General features: G+C 36.7%; 1 protein-coding gene across 1 annotated transcript; it reads left to right on the plus strand.

Annotated features, from left to right (window-relative positions):
• Positions 1-772: 772 nt before the first annotated feature.
• LOC104543412 (proprotein convertase subtilisin/kexin type 5-like) lies at positions 773-18,001 on the plus strand (the record flags this gene model as incomplete). The annotated part of the gene is made up of 9 exons (XM_010188019.1): positions 773-909; positions 7,392-7,535; positions 8,993-9,095; positions 9,648-9,841; positions 11,282-11,366; positions 14,031-14,128; positions 14,682-14,811; positions 15,899-16,014; positions 17,830-18,001. Coding segments are annotated over 9 exons (1,123 nt in total), but the record flags the coding sequence as incomplete, so codon positions are not given.
• Positions 18,002-19,065: the final 1,064 nt, after the last annotated feature.

Genomic DNA, 19,065 nt, shown 5'->3' on the forward strand with positions numbered 1-19,065 from the left:
CCTCCTTTCCTTTCCCCTGTGGGATCAGCATCACATTGCAGCCTCTCAACTCGGCCCCCGTACTAGAAATTATTGTAATCCAGGCCTGAGCTTGAACCTCTTCACCCAAGACCTAGGTAATTAAATTATGATAATGTTATTGGTTAGATGAAACCATCAGATGCCATTAGTCTCTCCATTTTACCCAAACTTGTTTCTGTCAAGTGCTTGAGGAGAGTGATACCGTGGTCATTTGAGGATTGAGACCAGTGTCTCAGTTGCATTTTATTTCCTCTCAAGAAGTAACACATACTGAATTGTTAATATTGTTTCAGACACTTAATAATTTTTATTGTTTTTAAACCCCTTTAAGTGTTCCAATCCAAGGCAAAAAATAAATGTTACAGAAATTTTCGAACTTACGAGTTGTTTATATTTACATTATGCTGTTAAAGCAACAGATATGCTGTATTTTTGGACTTTTCCCAAGACACGTGAACCCTATTAAACAGTATTAGCTTTTTTTTTCTTTGCAATTAATTATCTTTCCATCCTCTTTCCATTCTCTTTCTCATTATGACAAATGACAGCATGTAAAGAAGCTCATCCATCAAAACAATAAATTATTGAATGTACTTGAAATATATATGGGAAAACCATAATGAGTAACGTTATATAAAGGCACAGATGAAAGAACTGGCTAATTAGTGTATCATTCAAGCATCTGCACTCTTAGAAGCTTAGCTCATCAAATAAAATGGTTCACCTAAAATAATGTCATGATTTATTTTAGGCTATTTGATCATTCCATGGAAGGATTCAAAAACTGGGAGTTTATGACTACTCACTGCTGGAGTGAAAAAGCAGCAGGTGACTGGATCTTGGAAATCTGTGACACTCCATCTCAGCTGAGAAATTTCAAGACTCCAGGTATGATTCTAACCTTATTTGGGCTCAGTGAATTCACAGGAAAGCTTGCAGTTGCTAATATGGCCTTGACTATTTTCCACCTTCTGATTACAGCTGGAACATCTCACTGGTTTTAGTGTTGAGGGCAGAGTTGTGAAGAGCATTATTCTTTATTTCAGTTATCAATGCACTCTTTGTTGTTGTCTTGCTGTTATTTGCCATTTAAGACACCTAGTTCTTTTTCTATTCTGAACTTCTGGTTTCCATGGAGAATTTAATCTTCTCAGGGGTAAACTGCCTTATGTCTTGAAGTCACCTGTGTTGCTTCAAAGTATAAAAAGACTTTGTCCATTTAGAACTACATCATACCAGACATTAATTCTTCAAGCAGTGACAGACTCCTGTACCATCTGCCAGCCTCACAAGAGTCAGTGCTTTAAACAAAGCCAAATCTTTACTAGGTGCAGTTTTCAAGTAAAAAGATACAAAAGTGCATGAAACTGCATATGCCACAATTGAAAGGAATTATAGTATCTCCATATGCAGTCATCTCTTTTCTTGGATGTTGAATATAGTTGTATCAGACAGATCTTCAACGTAAGTCTTCAACACAGCCTACTGTTACTTTGCTGTGTTCGTACTGCCTCATGACTTTCATGGCTGACATAGGGTCTATATTTACTTGGCCCACAGATTTTGTTGTTTTTCTTTGCTTTGTATTTTTTATCCTACCCATAAGAAAAAGTGGCACTCATCAGTGTTTACACAACTAGAAAATCCCACTATACAAGAGAAAGAGACTTGCTACCACTGGTAGGTTGCATTGTGCTTCTGAGTGCTCAGACCTGGCATTCGTCCACTCATGAACTGTGCTCCTAGTAAGAATTTTTGAAGCTGCAGTCATTCTTCTGCTTCTAATTCCCACTACACACTTCAGTTTCTTTTACATACTTAGTATGAGCACTTTGAAAGAAATGAGGATTGAGAGAAGGGCTTTACACAGAGTCTCATGGGAGTACATGCTTACTTCTATTTGCTAGTTATAAGAAATGAGTATATACTTACCTTTGGACTTACTGAAAACGTAAACTTTAAAACCATTTTGAAATAGGTACATTATATGCAGACAAATCTAGCAGTGTTTATGCATGAATACTGAATATAGACTTTGAAGCGCACATCAAAGTAGGTGGAAACCCTTTAATAAAAATAATTAAGGTGAAATATCACTTTAAAAATAATCTAGATTAAAACATGTTAGATGAATACTACTGATATACTGGAAAACATTTATCACTAAATCAAAAGTAACACTCTGGACAGCATGTCATAATGCAGTAATATTAGACTGGAAGTGACAAGTCTAGTTGGTTACTGCTTTTTGTTAGATAAAATTTGCATTCTTTCTGTTATGCATTATATTTGCAACTACAATGACATTAGCAATAGAATTAATTTATAATTCAGTGAAACAAAACTTACATTCCATTTCATGAAGCTTAGTAAACTCACAAAGCAGTACGAGTTTTCTAATAGATTTGCTAAAAATCAATTCTGACTTTTAAGACATAGATGTTAACTTAAAGTACTTGAAGCTATAAAAATACATCTTTGTGAACTTAACAATAGGTGATTTTTAAGTATGTTTGTTCCTGAATTAGTAGGTTTTTGAAAGTAATTAAAACTACTTAAATGAGCCTTGCTAAGTATAAGTACTTTTATTGTTTTTACTACATGAAGAAGCACACATAAAGAAACATTGACTAAAATGCAAACTGAAGTGTTTAAGGTCTTTGAGTTTAAAATAAGAAAGGCTATTGTGATAGGGCATGTGTTTGTAGTTGACTATTCTAAAAGAATATTAATTGTTTCAGTTCTGCTTTGTCCAAGAAAGGCCCATTAATGTTTCTGCCACCAGATGTGGACATGAAGTACTTTGTCTTCCTCTTGGTTGAAATTTCATTTGTTAAATTATTCAGATTGCAATGAAGGCAATGTGCAGTTCACCTGCCTAGGAGGCTAGCTGGTCCAATCACTTCTGCAGCTTACAAACTCAGTAGGACTATTTCCATCAAGCCAGGGCACAGTAGGAATTCTAATGCATGAACACAGAGTTGTCCAACTCCTTCCTATTTCAAGTGGTGCATAGGTCAGACTGAACTGGGTTTAAACATTTTAGTTGGATAAAAATGAATCCTTTCATTTCAAAATTATGACAAAATGGTAGTGCTGATTTTATGCTGCCTAGATAATTTTCTGTCTAAAAAATCTAACTCAGAGATCAGCCTCACTCAACTACTTTTGAAGTTGATAGAATTAAATGAGAATTTTATTTCTTTATTTCTGCTCTTCACTAGCTGAGTTACGTTCTTTTTAATGCAGCAGATGGCCAGATAGCCAATCTCTCTGCTTTTAAAAAAAGTTTCTCTGTCTGTCTGGCTATCAAATCATATTTTATTGCCTGTCTTAGTTATCTGCATAACCTGAATTTTATTTTAGGGTGTTAAACCAGCAGTCATAAGCCAAAATTTTTAAGACCTGTTATGTAATATGAAGTCAATAACTGCCTATTGAAAACCGAGATAGGCAGGGTAGTTTTCAAAATTGCTGATCAGTGAACAACCTTTTATTAAAGAGTAACTCTAGTGTGGCCAGTGTCATTTAAATGTCAGCTGTATACTGAAGTGGTTAACAGCATTTTGAGAACCTTGATTATCTAGAGGTCTGAAAGGAAAAAGCACTGTTACCAGTCTTTCAATTTTCACTTCATTGTGTCTGCACTGATCACTTCTCACCACAGTTTTGGATTGGTGAAAGGTTCATAGCTAAGGGATATTAATTGCACTAGTAAATGCAGAACAAAGCTTCCAGGACACTGAAAAAGGGATATTCATTAAATGGATTTGGAAAAGTAGGTATAGACTATGAGCAGAATTGCTTAGGGATTCAAGGGGGAGGTTTGGTGTTTGCTTTGTTATTTTTTTAATTTTCAGTGTATTAGAATTTGATAATGGGGTGGTATTAAACAACAACTAAGTAATTTAATTTTGATCAGATTACTGAAAAGAGACAAAAATCAATGGATTTTCAACTGCATCTTGCACTTGTTATTCTTGACACAGCCAGGATCATCTCTGGCATGAAGGACAAGTTAGGGTAGCTCTTCACCTTTGTGTGTACCAGAGCACAGTGGTTCATCCAACAGGCATGAAGGAGAGCCTCAGTGCAACACATTTCAGCTGTCCCTTCTTCCCTGACACACTCCCTGTACTAAAGCCTACAAAAGAGGTAGCATGGGGCCACTTTGCAAACTGTTCATCCAAGCCATTCTCCAGACATCTTTCACAGCCTTGTTATGTCACCAGGACAGTCTAAAATCAGCCAGCTACATTTCCAGCTTTATACTCTAAACCTTGTTCCTTAACACTCCTGTTTTACATATATAGTTGTGTAGTTCTTACTGTTATATTAATTTGAATGCTTATATATATATATGTATACTCTTCTCAGTGCTACAGTGGCTAATCTCATAGAACTGATTTCCTTTCCTCCATGAGGACTGAAGTCTAAAGACTCAGCTCTGGAAGAAAAGGGGCAGTAAGGCCAGGGGATGTGAAAAAAGTAGATCTGCCCATCCAAGGGTCATGGAGGAGGCTGATACACTGGAGGAATCATGCTGGAGAGCTTACTCTTTACTTTCTTTTAACCGCAATGTGAAACAGTGCTTGAGACTGGTTAGGTTTTTACACTCATTTGGATTTCACGAATTACAGTCTGGTTTTGAATTTGGAACCTGGTTCATTGTATACTGTCTAGTAATATGTCCCCCAACTTTCTATAGCAGTAGTTGGCCTGTGATGGCATCTGTCCAGTAACACTTCTCTTCAGAAAGATTTGAAAGTGCCTGCTATATATCAGTGGTGGATAAACTCAGCTGTTTGGGCATGTTGGGGTTAGTCTCTGCACTGAACAGAACATGAAGTAAACAAAAGGTGCTTAAACATAATTTATGGTGCCTCTCCAGTTTATCACCATAGCCTGCAGTTTATCACAGTGATATCACCATCATGCCTGTTTCTTGTTTCTGTTGTGTGCGTGTATTTGTTTAGCTATTGAAAGGTCTTATAATTAAGAGCTGCAGTTTTCCTGTAATCAAATTGAGAACAAAGAGCCAACATGTCATCATATCGCTGCATTGGCAAGGTAATGCCACATCTGTTACCCATAAAGAAATGCAGGGTACTGTTCATAAAAGTAGTGCATGTGATTTCTGCATTTAATTCTGTAGAGTTTATGGAGGTGGACATGTGCTTACTGTGAAACACTGAGATATACCCTTTCTCTTATACATACAGTATGAGACCTCTGTTACATACTAAATACAAGCAAGGTAAAGGATTATTCTAGCCAAACTAAATGATGGAATCAGCCAAAAATGGAGAAAGAAAGGTTTTAGCTTGAATGTGCACACTTTGTTTATTCATTATAAAAGTGTATGTGTATGTATATATACTTAGTTATTGAAATATTTTCGTTGTGCAAATTAAACCTGCCTCGAGGCAGACTTCATTTATTTGCTGGCAAGTCACATGAATTTTTTCCCCTCTTTATTTACTGAACCATTCTTAAAAGGCAAGTAATCTCCTGAGAGACCCTGTGTTATTTCCCTCACTGTCCTTTTGCATAAGGTCTGCATTCAAAGCACCAATTCTTCCTGTAGTGATGTTAGTACAAGCTCTTGCATGTGTGTAAAGGTCAGACACAATACACTGTGCCTGAGAAGCATCTTTACCTGTGGTTATTTTTAGTGTGTCCTTACAAATGCTTATTTCTAGTATTCAGTGTTTTTACCAGTGTTCTAGAAGTATAAAATCAGGAAAGTTTAGTGATATTTGGAGCATAATAATGATGAGGATTAAAAGATCTGAGTAACAGCAAAATGCACATTTTTGTTTGGATCCAGTGTATTATAGTCCGTATGTTGTATAAGTGTGTTTAAACACACACAAAAAAAAGGACAGAGACTGTACCTTGAGAAAATTTAGCTTTGAAAAGGCTGTAGAGATGACTGCATATCTGGTTAAAAATGAGCTCACTGTGTGACTCCTTTCCTGAAATGAAAAGTGCCTTTAATTCCCCAGCTACATTACTCTAGAGAATATTGAGAGGTAACTTGATCCCTACATGTTTATACAGGAAAAAAAAAAGTTATTTGGGTCTTTTTAATCTAGTGGGGACTAAAGAACTACATGGCTGTGAGCTAGAGGTAGGAAAAGACAAATTGAAATTAAGGCGTATACAGTTTTACAGCCAAGGTAATTAGCCAGTAGTTTGGCAGTAGATGTGTTATACTCTTCATCAGTTAATTTTTTAAATCACAATTGAGTGTCTCTCTAGAATAAAAGTAATGCTTTTTAAAGAGTATTTTAACCATAGGACAGTCTCCAAAACAAGATCTTTCAAATTCAGAAAAGAAATACTCCGTGCTCCTCTGTTTTCTTTCTCTTCTGATGAGAATTTGATATTTACAACTAGCTACTCCAACATAGATAAATATAATCAAGAGAACAGGACAAGACCAAATTTACTGATGTTCCATCTTTTCAAGCAAGGATGTCTTTTATGCATCCATGCATTAGGCATTATTTCAGTCCTAAGTCCTTTTGCTCTTTCACAGAATTAATTCACCGGGTAGTGTAGACAGAAATGTGGGGACTAGAAGTTCACACTTTGAGTCCTGACAGCCTGAACTGATGACTTGATATACATTTATCTCCTTATTCTTCCACAAAAAAAAAAAACTTGCCAAAAAGTCAGATAATGCTTCAGGCAAGTAAATAATTTTTTTCTTTCTTCACTCAAGTACTGAGAGGATAAAATATTAGTGATGAATGCAGTGATATATCTGCCAAATAACTAGGGAAAATAACTAAGAAATTATGCTGGTTTGGAAGGGGACACTGATGTTCTGCCATGAAGATTTTAAAATAAGTTGTTTCCTGTTCATGAAGGTGTGTCCTGTAAGCCAATGGGAAGTACTCTTGAGTAATAAACAAAATGTAACTGCTTTCTTAAATCAGAATTCTGAACACAGCTAGTTAACTATGAGATCTCAAATAATAATTACTGTTCTGAGGGGAAGTGAAATCCAGAGCAAAAACTCCTTGTTGAGTGCCATATACATTTTCCAAACAACTGTCTGGCCAAACATTTTGTTGTTTATTGTTTATACTGAGCCCAAGCCAACGTGCAAACTTTTACTCAATCTACAAGTAGCTGGAGCACAATGAGTACACAATCTCAAAATCTGATTGAAGAAAGTATGCTTTCTCAGTTTATAGTGGAGCAGCAATTGAACTGTCTATATTAAACTGAAGACACTCATTTGAAAAGCTGTGTCTTCCATACCTACTCACAAAGTCATGTTTACAAGTGCTATGTTTTGCAAGTCACAGAAAATAGAAATGGTTACTAAAACTATATTTTAAATACTTAACTTCTAGGCAAATTGAAAGAGTGGTCCTTAGTGCTGTATGGAACTTCCATCCAGCCTTACTCACCAAGAAATGATCTTCCAAAAGTGGAAAGAGTCCGCTCTAGTCCAGTTGAAGACCCTACAGATGATTATGGAACAGATGACTATTCAGGTGCGTACATTCATGTACTCTTGATTGTACATTTACTGAACATGTAATAGGCTGGAGGAGTGACGTGTAACTCTGCATGTGTGAAACGTTCAGTGGAGTGGCTTATTAATTTAAGATCAGAACTATTTGTTTCATAATTGAAAGTTATATATTTTCATTTCATCCTTGTGAGTTTATAAGCATTGAATGATTTGTTTTTAAGCTACACTTAAAATACTATGAAGAATGCACTGCTTTTCATATCAGTATATAAGAGTATATGCACGCCTATATATATGAAGAACATTATCTCCTACATCTATGTTCTTTCTCACTGACCCCTATAGTAGTTTTTCAACATTTTCATTACACTTTAATAGAGTTCAATTTTTGACACTGCAAAATATGTCAGGTTGGCAGTTTCCTACATGTAATCCAACATTAGGAGCATCATGTAGTTGGTTAGGGCTGATGAAGCTCAAGTATGGTTCTGACAAGCAAATAGCAGGACAAAGTTCAATTTAGAAGTGTTATTACAGTCTCCTGCCACAGCATGTGAGTCCCTGTTTTAGATTGAGAGTTACTGAACTCCTTGTTTTGGTCACTAACTTCTTAAGGTTTTGTATGAAGCAAATTCATTTTTACTTCAAGTTGGTTCAAGATGGTAGGAGAAATTTCAAGGTGGCTGGCAAACTCCACACATTTTATTCATGCGAGAGCAGTTGTCTTGAAAGTTGTAACTTCACCCACAGTCTTTGTTCATTTACGTAAAGGCAGCAGTCAATGACTGTCTCCTCCCATAGTAGGAAGGACCTGTTTGAAAACTGTAAACGTAGAATCTTAGAATATCTGGAGTTGGAAGGGACCCGTAAGGATCATTGAGTCCAACATGAGCACAGGTGAGATGGAAGACTTGCTTATCAGCAAATGCTAGCCAAGGCTTTCACAGCATGTAGCAGCACAGAGGAAAGCACATCTGAGCCCTGGTGGCTGTTTCAATGGGGTTGTGGTAGCTACTTGGACCAGTTGTTACCCAGTTGGTAATCAGATTATTCACTGACGGTGGTGTTCATAATTTATGTTGACCTGCTTGTTATGTTATTTGACTAATAATTCCTTATGATGAGTTACACAAGCCATTGCATATTTCTGAATAAAATTCAGAGTGATTTGTTACTTTTTAGGAAAGCACCTGTTTGGAACCAGAAATGTTTTCTCATTGATAGATTCTATAGAGGATGCCACACTTGCTAAAAATTATAAATCACTGTGAATAGATACTGAAGCCAGGATTTGCAAGGTCTTCAGATACTAAAAAACTTTTCATTTTGGTGGAGCCAAATTTCTATTTGGAATTCAAATAAAATAGGGAAACAGAGTAATCGCATTCTGCATAAAAATACTATGTTTTAAGGGGTGCTGATTACCAAATGAGAAGTTTTAATCCCTTCCTCCCCTGTGTTCTGGTTTTATTACAGGTCCCTGCAATGCAGAATGCAGTAAAGTAGGGTGTGATGGGCCAGGACCAGATCATTGTACTGACTGTCTGCACTACTACTACAAATCTAAAAACAACACACGGTAAGACCAAGAGAAAAAATCTTTACTTCATTGATTTCATAGTGTATATCTTATGTTCCTTTCCTCTTCTCTTTGCTGCAGTCATGGATAATTCATTTTCCACTGAATTTGACAAATTTTCTTAAGAACTGAAAAAAAAAGAACCAAACCTAGATAATAAGTATTTAAAGTATAGTCTTCACACACCCTTCTGTGATTATTTTCCAATCGCTTGATTATTTTTTCTTAAGAGGCTATATATATATATATAAAACTGTGATAGCTACTACAGCTTCTGTGATTGAGTTTGAATAAGGTAGGAAGAAATGTAGATGGTCAGAAATGATACTGTATGACTGACTGACAAGGAGTTTGCCAGTGAGCCAATGCTAGAGGGAAATAAATAGAAGAGGCAGCTTGATGCAGTATTTGGAAGGTTACAGCTAGTACACACGTGATCATTAGAAAAAGCAGCAATGCTGAGAAATACTTCTGCTTTGCAGTCATGGTCCAGGAATGTGGTGGCAGGTTATTTCATTAACAACTCTGCCTTCTCTTCCCTGCTGTCTGCAGGATCTGTGTTTCGACCTGCCCACCTGGTCACTACAATGCAGACAAGAAACGCTGTAAAAAATGCTCACCCAATTGTGAAACCTGTGTTGGAGGCCATAGTGACCAGTGCATGACCTGTAAATCTGGCTACTACCTGAATGAAGTAACCAATAGCTGTATTACCAACTGCCCTGATGGGTTTTACCTGGATAAGAGTTAGTATTTCTTGTTTCTTTATTGTGGGCTACAGAATTTCAACTGGGGAGGTTGCTGGAATACTTACGAGCAGGAAAAGTGTATGTTGATGCATCTGTCTCTTATCCTATTCCTTTATTAAATTGTCGCCAAGTGTAATCAAGAATCTCCTCAAAATCTTTCCTTATTTTAAAAACCATACTTAGCAGCAGGATGTATTTGTTTAGTGTTAGCACTTATATACTTGATTGTATAGTGTACTTGATTGTATAGTGTTAGCACTACTGCAGAAACAGACAAGCAGCACCCACATTCTGAACATAAGGCATTCCCCATTCCCTCACATGATACAGTAGCAGATAGAAGAGAGAGATGAGGAATCAATCATGGCTACTTAACTGGAGCTCTAAGGAAAATAGGCTCCTCAGATGTACAATTTGGTTTCAATTAATGTTTCCAACAGACTTAAGTGCCTGCAGTGATGTGATGATCCCAAGAGTAGTAATTCTCTGCCATGTGAGACATTTGCCTTCCATTTCCTCCTGTGATTGCCAGGTAGACTGCCCATGTGTAATTTCCAGCTTCGGCTAGCAAAAATACTTATACATATATTCAAACATGCTTAAAACTGCAGTGACTTCAGTTATTTTTAGACACATCCTTAGAAGATAAATATGTGCTCGGGAGCTTGGTTCATCATGTAGGTACCTAACTTTTTGCTTTGCACATCCTGAAGCTGTGTGCACATTTTTGAGGATAAGTAAAAAAAACGTAGTGCTTTAACTCTTCATTTTTTGCTGTGTGAGAACTACGGTAAAGGGAATTTGTTTCCACCCAATTAAGATGGATAGATGAAAAATTAGAATTAAATGGGAATATCGGTTTTTCTTCTCAGAAGGGTACATGGCACTGCATCTTAAAAGACTGCAGGTCTGAAGAGAAGGATACATCTCTTAAAGTAGGGAGTTCTTGAGATGAAAAGGCAGGTGTTAAATAATTGATGTGTTGACTTTGTTAAGATAGATCTGTCCATGCATGTGTGTCTTTAAGCCAAATCAGGTAAGACAGAGGAGGCTGCTTGCATGGAAAATGTAAGAGATAAATTGCAGGGCAGTCTCTGGAACACATGGCAATCATTACTGCATATTACTGTCATATGAAAAGATTATTTAAGTCTGTATTATAAATAGTTAATGTGAATTTGAAGTGTTTATGAATATTTTTTAATGACCTCAAAGCATATTTTTCTCAGGGTACAACTACTGCAATAGATTAAACCATTTGATGTTTGATGGAAAAAGCTAATGCTACGCAGAATTTAGCTATTTTAGTCTAGTTTGCTGCTTCCCTCCCTGATGTCAAGCTAGAAAGCAGTAAATTATGTAGTAGTATGTCCATATAGTTTTATTAAACATAACTGACCAAGGTTTTCTGGGCTGTTTTCTTTTTTTCCATTGTAGATAAGATTGTTTGCCGAAAATGTAGTGAAAACTGTAAGGCATGTGTTGAATTCCAGATCTGCACAGAATGCAAACATGGCCTAAGGTAAGAAAATTATGAATGTTTCTAAGCACAATACCTGAAGAGACTTACAAGGCTGTGGATACACAATGAAGAACATCAGATAGCTATTTAACCTTGAGTGCCCCTCATTTTATCTGTTCCATTGCTGTTTAGTTTGTAATATGTTATTTTCTTCTGCTGCTGTGTGCCAGACGGATTTTTAGAAGACATTTCATTTCAGGTAAAATGAAAGCCACAGTCATGTGGAGAGCTGGCTCCTTCACTTTTTTGACCTATAGTGTGGCAGTCAAGGATTATTTTAGACATAGAGCTGATGAATCATATTAATCTTTCTGATTCAGTCCTGTGATAGTTAGAAACTATTTTCTTATCTTTATTGTATTTCTTCATACATGCAGTCATTCACTTTATCTCAAGTATCTCAGGCTCAATTCTATTACAAATACAGTGTGCACATATTTTTTAAACAGCAGTGGATATTCTTTCTTCATAGGGGGATTTAGTCATTCTTGAAACTGATAGGTAAAACGTACAATGCAGCAGTACACATTTCAAGCTCCTTTATGAATGTATGACCTTTTGATCCAAGCAGCAAAGGTCAAAAATCTTATAAAATTCATGACGGAATGTATGCTGGCTTTATGCCACAAAAAATGTGAAGTCAGTATTCAGTATCTGTAAGGGTTCTTGCAGAATATGAGCGTTCTGCAGATGTTTTAACACCATGCTTTTACCTTCTGTCAAAGTGAATTTTCATCTCTTAGTTAGTAAAAGCTGATTGTTGTTTGTTTCTAGGACATCAGTAGCTGGATTCCTTTACATTTTGTAGAGAGTTCTCATTTCTGTGTATTTATGTTGCATCTAGATTTTGGAAGTGCCTGCACAATTTGTATTACACCTATCTCTATTTTTTTTAAAGTGACGCTTTGAAAAGCAAATGTGATAAAATAGGAAAGAAAGCATGGGACCAGATCAGATCATTGGTCTATTTCCACTTTCTGTGAAATAAAATCATCTGTTTCCCTTTTAAAATGTTACGAAATTTGCGGTCCATTTTAAGATTTTGGAGAATTTTAGCAGACTTAGCATGAACTACTGTGTATCTACAAAGTCAAATTAGTAAATTAGCAGTTTAGAAGTTCCTACAGTGGGCAAATATGTCAGGATACCAAGGATTAGATAGATTTGTGACCTTATGGGACACAGTTGCTATAGAAAAGTTATGTTCACTGTTTTTTTTAATGTCTCGGGAACTGAGTTTCCCTGTCCATTAACACAAACAGCAGCTTGTAGCACCACTGAAGAAAGTAGACAAGTCCACCTAGTGTGAGAAGGACAAATTGAAATATAAAAAATCAAAACAACACAAACTTCGTGTTTTCTTGGCCAATATTAGCAAACTGAGATTGATTTCTGGTAATTTTTTGAAAAAAACCACAATCTATGTGTGTGTAACAGATAAACACAGCCTTGCAGGACATGCATTTCATATTTACCAGTTGCTGAAAACTTGCTGAGTTTTCTTGGCAGAGTTACTGATGGACAGAGCCCTGGGTGGAACGTGGGATTCCGGTTCCAAACCTGTTACTGGCCCATTAAATAAACTCAAGCCGAATTACTAGTCTTCCCATCTGTAAAAACATGATAATGCTACCTGCCTTGTAAGCCACTTTGAGGTGTGTCGCTGAGGAAAATTAATAAGAAGGCAGGGGTTGTTAGGTTTGTTGAATTGCTGATTTAATTTTTTCCTAAACTGGGAACATACACATTCTTGAAAATTTCCAGTGGTGTGCTCCAGCTGAGCACACATGACTTCTGCTCAATCCAGTCTGTAAAACAGGGTTAGCACTCACTCAGGGTGGTAATCCCCAGAGCTGAAGAGCATTTTTAGAGAAAAAGTTAAATTGAATGAAAGCTGAGGTTCCACAGAAGATGGCAAACATGAGGGAGAAATCCTAGCTTAAGAAAAAAAATAAATTAAGGAGTGCTGTAGGCACCTTATAAAGTGAAAGCATAAACAGCTGCTTAGAGGGAAGCATGGAAATGTGACTCTTTATGCTATTCCTTTTCTCCCTGTAACTCACTCTTTTGTGCTCTCTATCAAAAGTGCCTGCAGGCAAAATACGTCCAGCTGTAATCTTGACAAATATCCCCAGCCACTCAGAACTGGCATTCAGTTAGGAGGTTTCAAAGGAAACTGCTCTTGCAGAGAAAGGTGGTGATTTCCTTCACTATGAACCTATTCTTAACCTGTGCAGCAGTGTAGCGTCAGGAGATGCTGCTAGTCTTTCAAGAGAAGCATGAGATCTTGTTAACAAGTCCCTTTCAATACAGTGGTGCTGACCCTGTGCCAAATTCCTTATGGGTAATTGCATTTTACATGCCTGAGTTTTTAGTACTCTCTGGCATTGTTCATTTTTTTTCTGCCCTCTACTACTTGGTAGTATTTACAATGAGTTTCTAAACAGCTTTGGTATTTCACCATGGGCAAAACTGCATTTCATTCCCATGTGATGTGATTGCTGTCTTTAAACTTATCAAATATGACAAATGAAGAAGGAAGGTGAATCCTGACGTACAGACTGTTCTTTTATTAAAAGAGAACCACTGTTTTGTGCATGACCTTGTTGTCCTCTGTTGCTGTTATCTGCCCAAGCATTGTGCTTTTTTTCCCTTTTACAATAGTTTGCATGGCACTAAATGTGCTATCCAGTGTGAAGATGGAAAATACCATAATGGTAGAGAATGTGAACCATGTCATCGTTCCTGTGCGACCTGTGCAGGTACCCTACTGACATTCATCTGCATTGTTTCTTTTCCTCTATATTTTTAGCTCTGATTTTATTCTACTATATCACAATTACGGTATAACGTGGTTTCTTACATGTAAAAACTTAATTCTGCTGATAGTTCTTTCATATATTTTAAATACAACAGACTTCTTTCAGCTAACATGAAAATTTAAGTTTTTTACTTGAAAGTGTGCATATGCTCTTTTCTTTTTTCTTTTCTCTTTTTTTTTTGTCTTAGTGGAGCTCACTTTGATTTCCATTAATGCCCTCCATTTTCTTTCTGGGGTAGAATAATGACTGATAGATTCTGTTCGAGCTTTAGAACTACCAAGAGACATTTCTTTCAGAAAAAGATACACTGAAATTATGGAATGGTGTTTATTCTGACCACGTACCTTTACAGCTTAATGTTACTGTTTGAAAGAAAGTAAGGCAGGCAAAAAGCAGTCTAAAATTATAAGATTTTGATTCAATTAGAGGTGGTGTCTTTTAGGCAATAAGAGGAACTAGCCAGTAATACAGTGTATTTTCTCTCTGGTTTAAGGTGCTGGAGTAGATGCATGTATAAACTGCACAGAGGGTTATTTTATGGAAGATGGAAGATGTGTGCAGTCCTGTAGCAGTGGTTATTACCTTGATCACTCTGCTGAAAGTGGATACAAAAGCTGCAGAAGGTATGATCAGTGACTAATTATGTATCTGATGTTTGGCAGTATATTAGCTATTACTGTGTTGAAAAAGATAATACTTATGAGAACATAAAACACTGCTTCAAAAAATAGGAAAAATATAGTGCATGCTAAGCATTCTAAGCAAATGAAAGAAAAACTTCCTTTACGTTACTCTGAGTTATATTCATGCAGGTCTTCTAAAAGTGTTTCTTCTTGCACATATATGTCTGTCCTTCACTTTAAAGAAGTCTGTAGTGAAAAATCTATGTGATACACATAGAAAGGTAGGATGTACAAATCAAGCAGATGATCTGCATTGCTCAGTAACAAACCAAAATAGTCAAACTAGTTTTTTTTAATTGCAAGTTAATTACTATTCATAGGGACCATTTCGGTTCTGCAACTGCATATTCACAAACATGGCACAAGTATATTACCAGACTGCTGTCCAGAATAGCTCACCTGACTCAGTGTACAAATGGGTGGATGAATCTTGGACAAAGCTGTGCTGTGCTGTGCTGTGCTGTGCTGTGCTGTGCTGTGCTGTGCTGTGCTGTGCTGTGCAAGGAAGGGCCTTTATTTTTTCTATTCCATTCTTTGTTAAACAAATACCATTTGATGCCCTTTGGATTAATTTATTATTGACTTATTTTGAGTTCAGCATATGAAGGGAACCACCATGCGTTACAGTTTTCTACACGAAAAATAATCAATATACAGTGAAAATATGATGGACCCAGAAGGGTGATGAAAGGACTGAGGAGCAAGTCAGTCTTTTCCATCCTGTGGCATTATAGCTCATTCCTTGCTGGTACAGGTATCCACAATCAGTTTAATACTTTGATTGATTACTTCTGCATAGTTCCAAAATACTAGGATAATGCAGCTATTTAGTAAAAAAGTGGTTGAAGGAAATAAGCAGGAAAGGCTGGAGGGGGGAGTTAGTTTTTCTTTTTATTGTTGTTGTTGTTGTTAGAGCAGCTAATATCTCTAGAAACAGCAAACAAGCCCTTTACAGTACAGAAGAGGTTTCCTAGGAACTTTTATATTTGGTGAGGCCATAAGACCAGCTCCTGCCATTGTCTTTCAGATGTGATGCCAGCTGTCTTGATTGCAGTGGTCAAGGAGACACAAACTGTACGAGCTGTCCAAGCGGCTATAACCTAGACACTGGTGTCTGTGTAGTGGGAACAGTCTGCAAGGATGGTGAGTGCAATTCTCTGAAAAGATCCATTTTACCACTGCCAGCTGCTTCTTCTATATGTATTGGATTGATTTGGTCTGTTTCTTTTCTTTTGTTACAGTCTTGGTTTGAGGTCTACATTACTTCATTTTTTCAGGTTTATGGAAAGGAGAAAAATACATTTCCATGTATTAATACTATTAATCACATCCACATTACCTGAATTCTCTTAAAATGGTTCCTCCCCATACCAACACCTACTTTTCCTTCTTTATCTGTTTTTCAAAAGCCATTGTTTTCAAAGCCTTTCTTTATGGAAAGACCCTAGTGTACTATCAGTAGAATCACATTTATCTATGTTGCCACTTTAAACAGTGAAAATGCTGGTAATTAAAAAGGATTTTAAGTGCCTGTAGTATTGCTTGAATTATGTGAAAGGGTAATGAGAACAAAAGAATTCTGAAATAGGGAGCACTCAATCTGTGGTGGAGATTTGAACTTCCTCCAAGTTCTCTGTGGCAACCAAGACAGCATTCTTATTGCATATTATTGGCTTACTTATTCACTGATACTCATTCCTTTCACATGTCACAATTACAGAGACAAATAACATCATGCTTCCCTAAAAATATTATTATGTGAATTACTTGTAGATACAGCCCAACAAGTGCAGTACAACAAAAAAACTATACCAGAACAAAGCCCAGTATTAAGCCATGTTGAAGGTACCTGACATCAGATGTACAAAAAAAACTAACAATGACCCTTGGCTCCAGCTCATTTCTGCTGGATTTAGTAAAAGTTTTACCAAAGACTTAAAAAAAAGAATGCAGGTTTGAGTATTGTTTCTGTGGACCTTTTCAGCTCCTGTTGGAATTTAGGCCTCCAGCCTTTGAAAAGTATCTTGGCCATCGTAAAGTTATATACAGTTATTAAGTAGTGGTAAACCAGTCATGAGACCTTTTCACATCAGATCATTAAAAGTGTCATTGCAATCTAGAGCATGTCCAGAGAAGGTCAGATATAGACGTATAAAGAGCTAAGAGTTTTAAATAACCACAATCTCAGTATGGTACTACAGTTGAATTCTGCAATTAAAACATACTAGTTTGGTCTTTGATATGGTTGGATAAGATTTGTGTCCTCATTTGTACACATCCATCTTTAGTCAGATACACATGTAGTTGCCCAAGACTGGGGACACCACATCTCAGTGCTGTCTCCCCTATTCTTCTAAGTGCAGCTGCCATGAAAGGGCAACACATCATGTGTGGGCCTTCAGGCAATTGCAATGTGCCAGGCTGGATCCCACCACTCAGCACATGTTCTCAGCAGTCTAGGGTAGCCAAGGAAAGTTGAAGAGCTTTTTTTTCTGTGAATTCACAAACCGTACAGGGTATCATTTCATTGCCTGAAAATCAAGCACTGGTTACTAGTCTAACTCGCCCTATAGGATTTGCATTTCTGTTGAGAATGTTTTATTCTTTTTCTGTGGTTTCACTGGTTTATTCTTTTGATTCATAAAAATGGAGAACAAATTCCTTTGCTGTAAATATCACTGTTTTCTAATTTTTCTCTTTCTACTCTTTTTTTCCTTTTCACAAATGGATACCAATCATTTCCTGTTGGACCACACAATATCTCTTCCTGAAAAAAAAAAAAAATGCTGTTGACTGAAATTCCTTTTGATGGACCAAATTTCCTACTTGCTACCTGCTCCTGAATGGTCTCTTCAACCAAATCTGCCTGTCTGAACAATTAAACCTTCCTCCATTGTGCACGGCATGTTCTCCAAACCTTCAACCTCCCCTCCTTCTCTTGCTGCTGCCTTCCGGAAGCCACGGAAGAGTCCTGGGCCGAGGGAGGATTCTGTATGCTGGTGAAAAAGAACAATCTCTGCCAGCGGAAAGTGCTTCAGCAATTGTGTTGCAGAACATGTACGCACAAGGGGTGAACTGACATCTCCCAGTGTCGTCCTGTTCCTGTAGAATTATAGATTAATCCGTATTATTGAAAAAGGTAAAAAGGAAAAAAAAAAGGAAAAAAAGATTAAAAAAAAAAGGAAAGTCACCTCTCTCTCTCTCCCCATTCTTTGGGGAGATGGTGAACTCTCTGTTGGAACTTTACTAGAAAAACTACAACACACCTACCTTTCATAACTGGGTGTCTAGAGCTGAGCATCCGGGATCACAGAGTCAGTATTGTGTGACCAAAGCATTTGATGCCAAAATTAATGTTTAACTCATGATTTGATTTCCTGTCAACCTTAGGAATATTCCTGTTTTTTGAAGATACTTTTTCTTCCCTTTTATTCCTGCTTCTTTCCCTTTCAAGATGTTTAAAGGGTGTTTCAAGAATACAACACAAGTTTACATGGATTAAAACTAAACAATACAAATTGTTTGCATTAGTCTTTTTTGTGTTATGTGTATTGACAGGGGGAGCTTGAGTTCCTGAGGGGATCAGAAACATCATTAGCTGCAGGACTAAGTTCTGCCCCTTTTGTAATGGTATTTAAAATAAGAAAAGTGAACATTTCTGCACACATTTCTTTCTTACTTCCTCTGCTGTGTGCTATTTTTTGTATCACATGCAGTATGTATATATGTTTGCCCAAAATGTGGTTTTGGTCATATAGATTTCATTTTTAGACAGCTAGCTTATTAACAGATATGCTAGGATTTTTATTTTATTTTTTTAAATTGTCAAAGCTATTTCAAATAAACATAAAAAAAAATTTGTTCCTGTAGTGAACAAAGTCAAAAGATACTACTTCTCTTGGTTTGCATAAGTGAGAGTAATGTGTACACTTGGAAGTCAGAAAACATTGCTAACATGTAAGAAGTATTCATAAATTATTGTTGTCTTGTAATGTTCACAAAAAAGGGGATATTATCATACAGATATGTGGAGCTATTTCATAGTGCCCATACATAAATGCCAATGTGACTATATGCAATAGAATGTGTTTACAGGGCTGGATTTATAATTGTGCCAAATACATCTCCAGGAATAATTACATATAGGGTAATAAATCCATGGTTCTCTTGGTGTAGCAGTCATGTCATGGTGGG

Source organism: Mesitornis unicolor, unplaced genomic scaffold (assembly GCF_000695765.1).
Source record: "Mesitornis unicolor isolate BGI_N332 unplaced genomic scaffold, ASM69576v1 scaffold41877, whole genome shotgun sequence".
NCBI classification, from domain to species: domain Eukaryota; kingdom Metazoa; phylum Chordata; class Aves; order Mesitornithiformes; family Mesitornithidae; genus Mesitornis; species Mesitornis unicolor.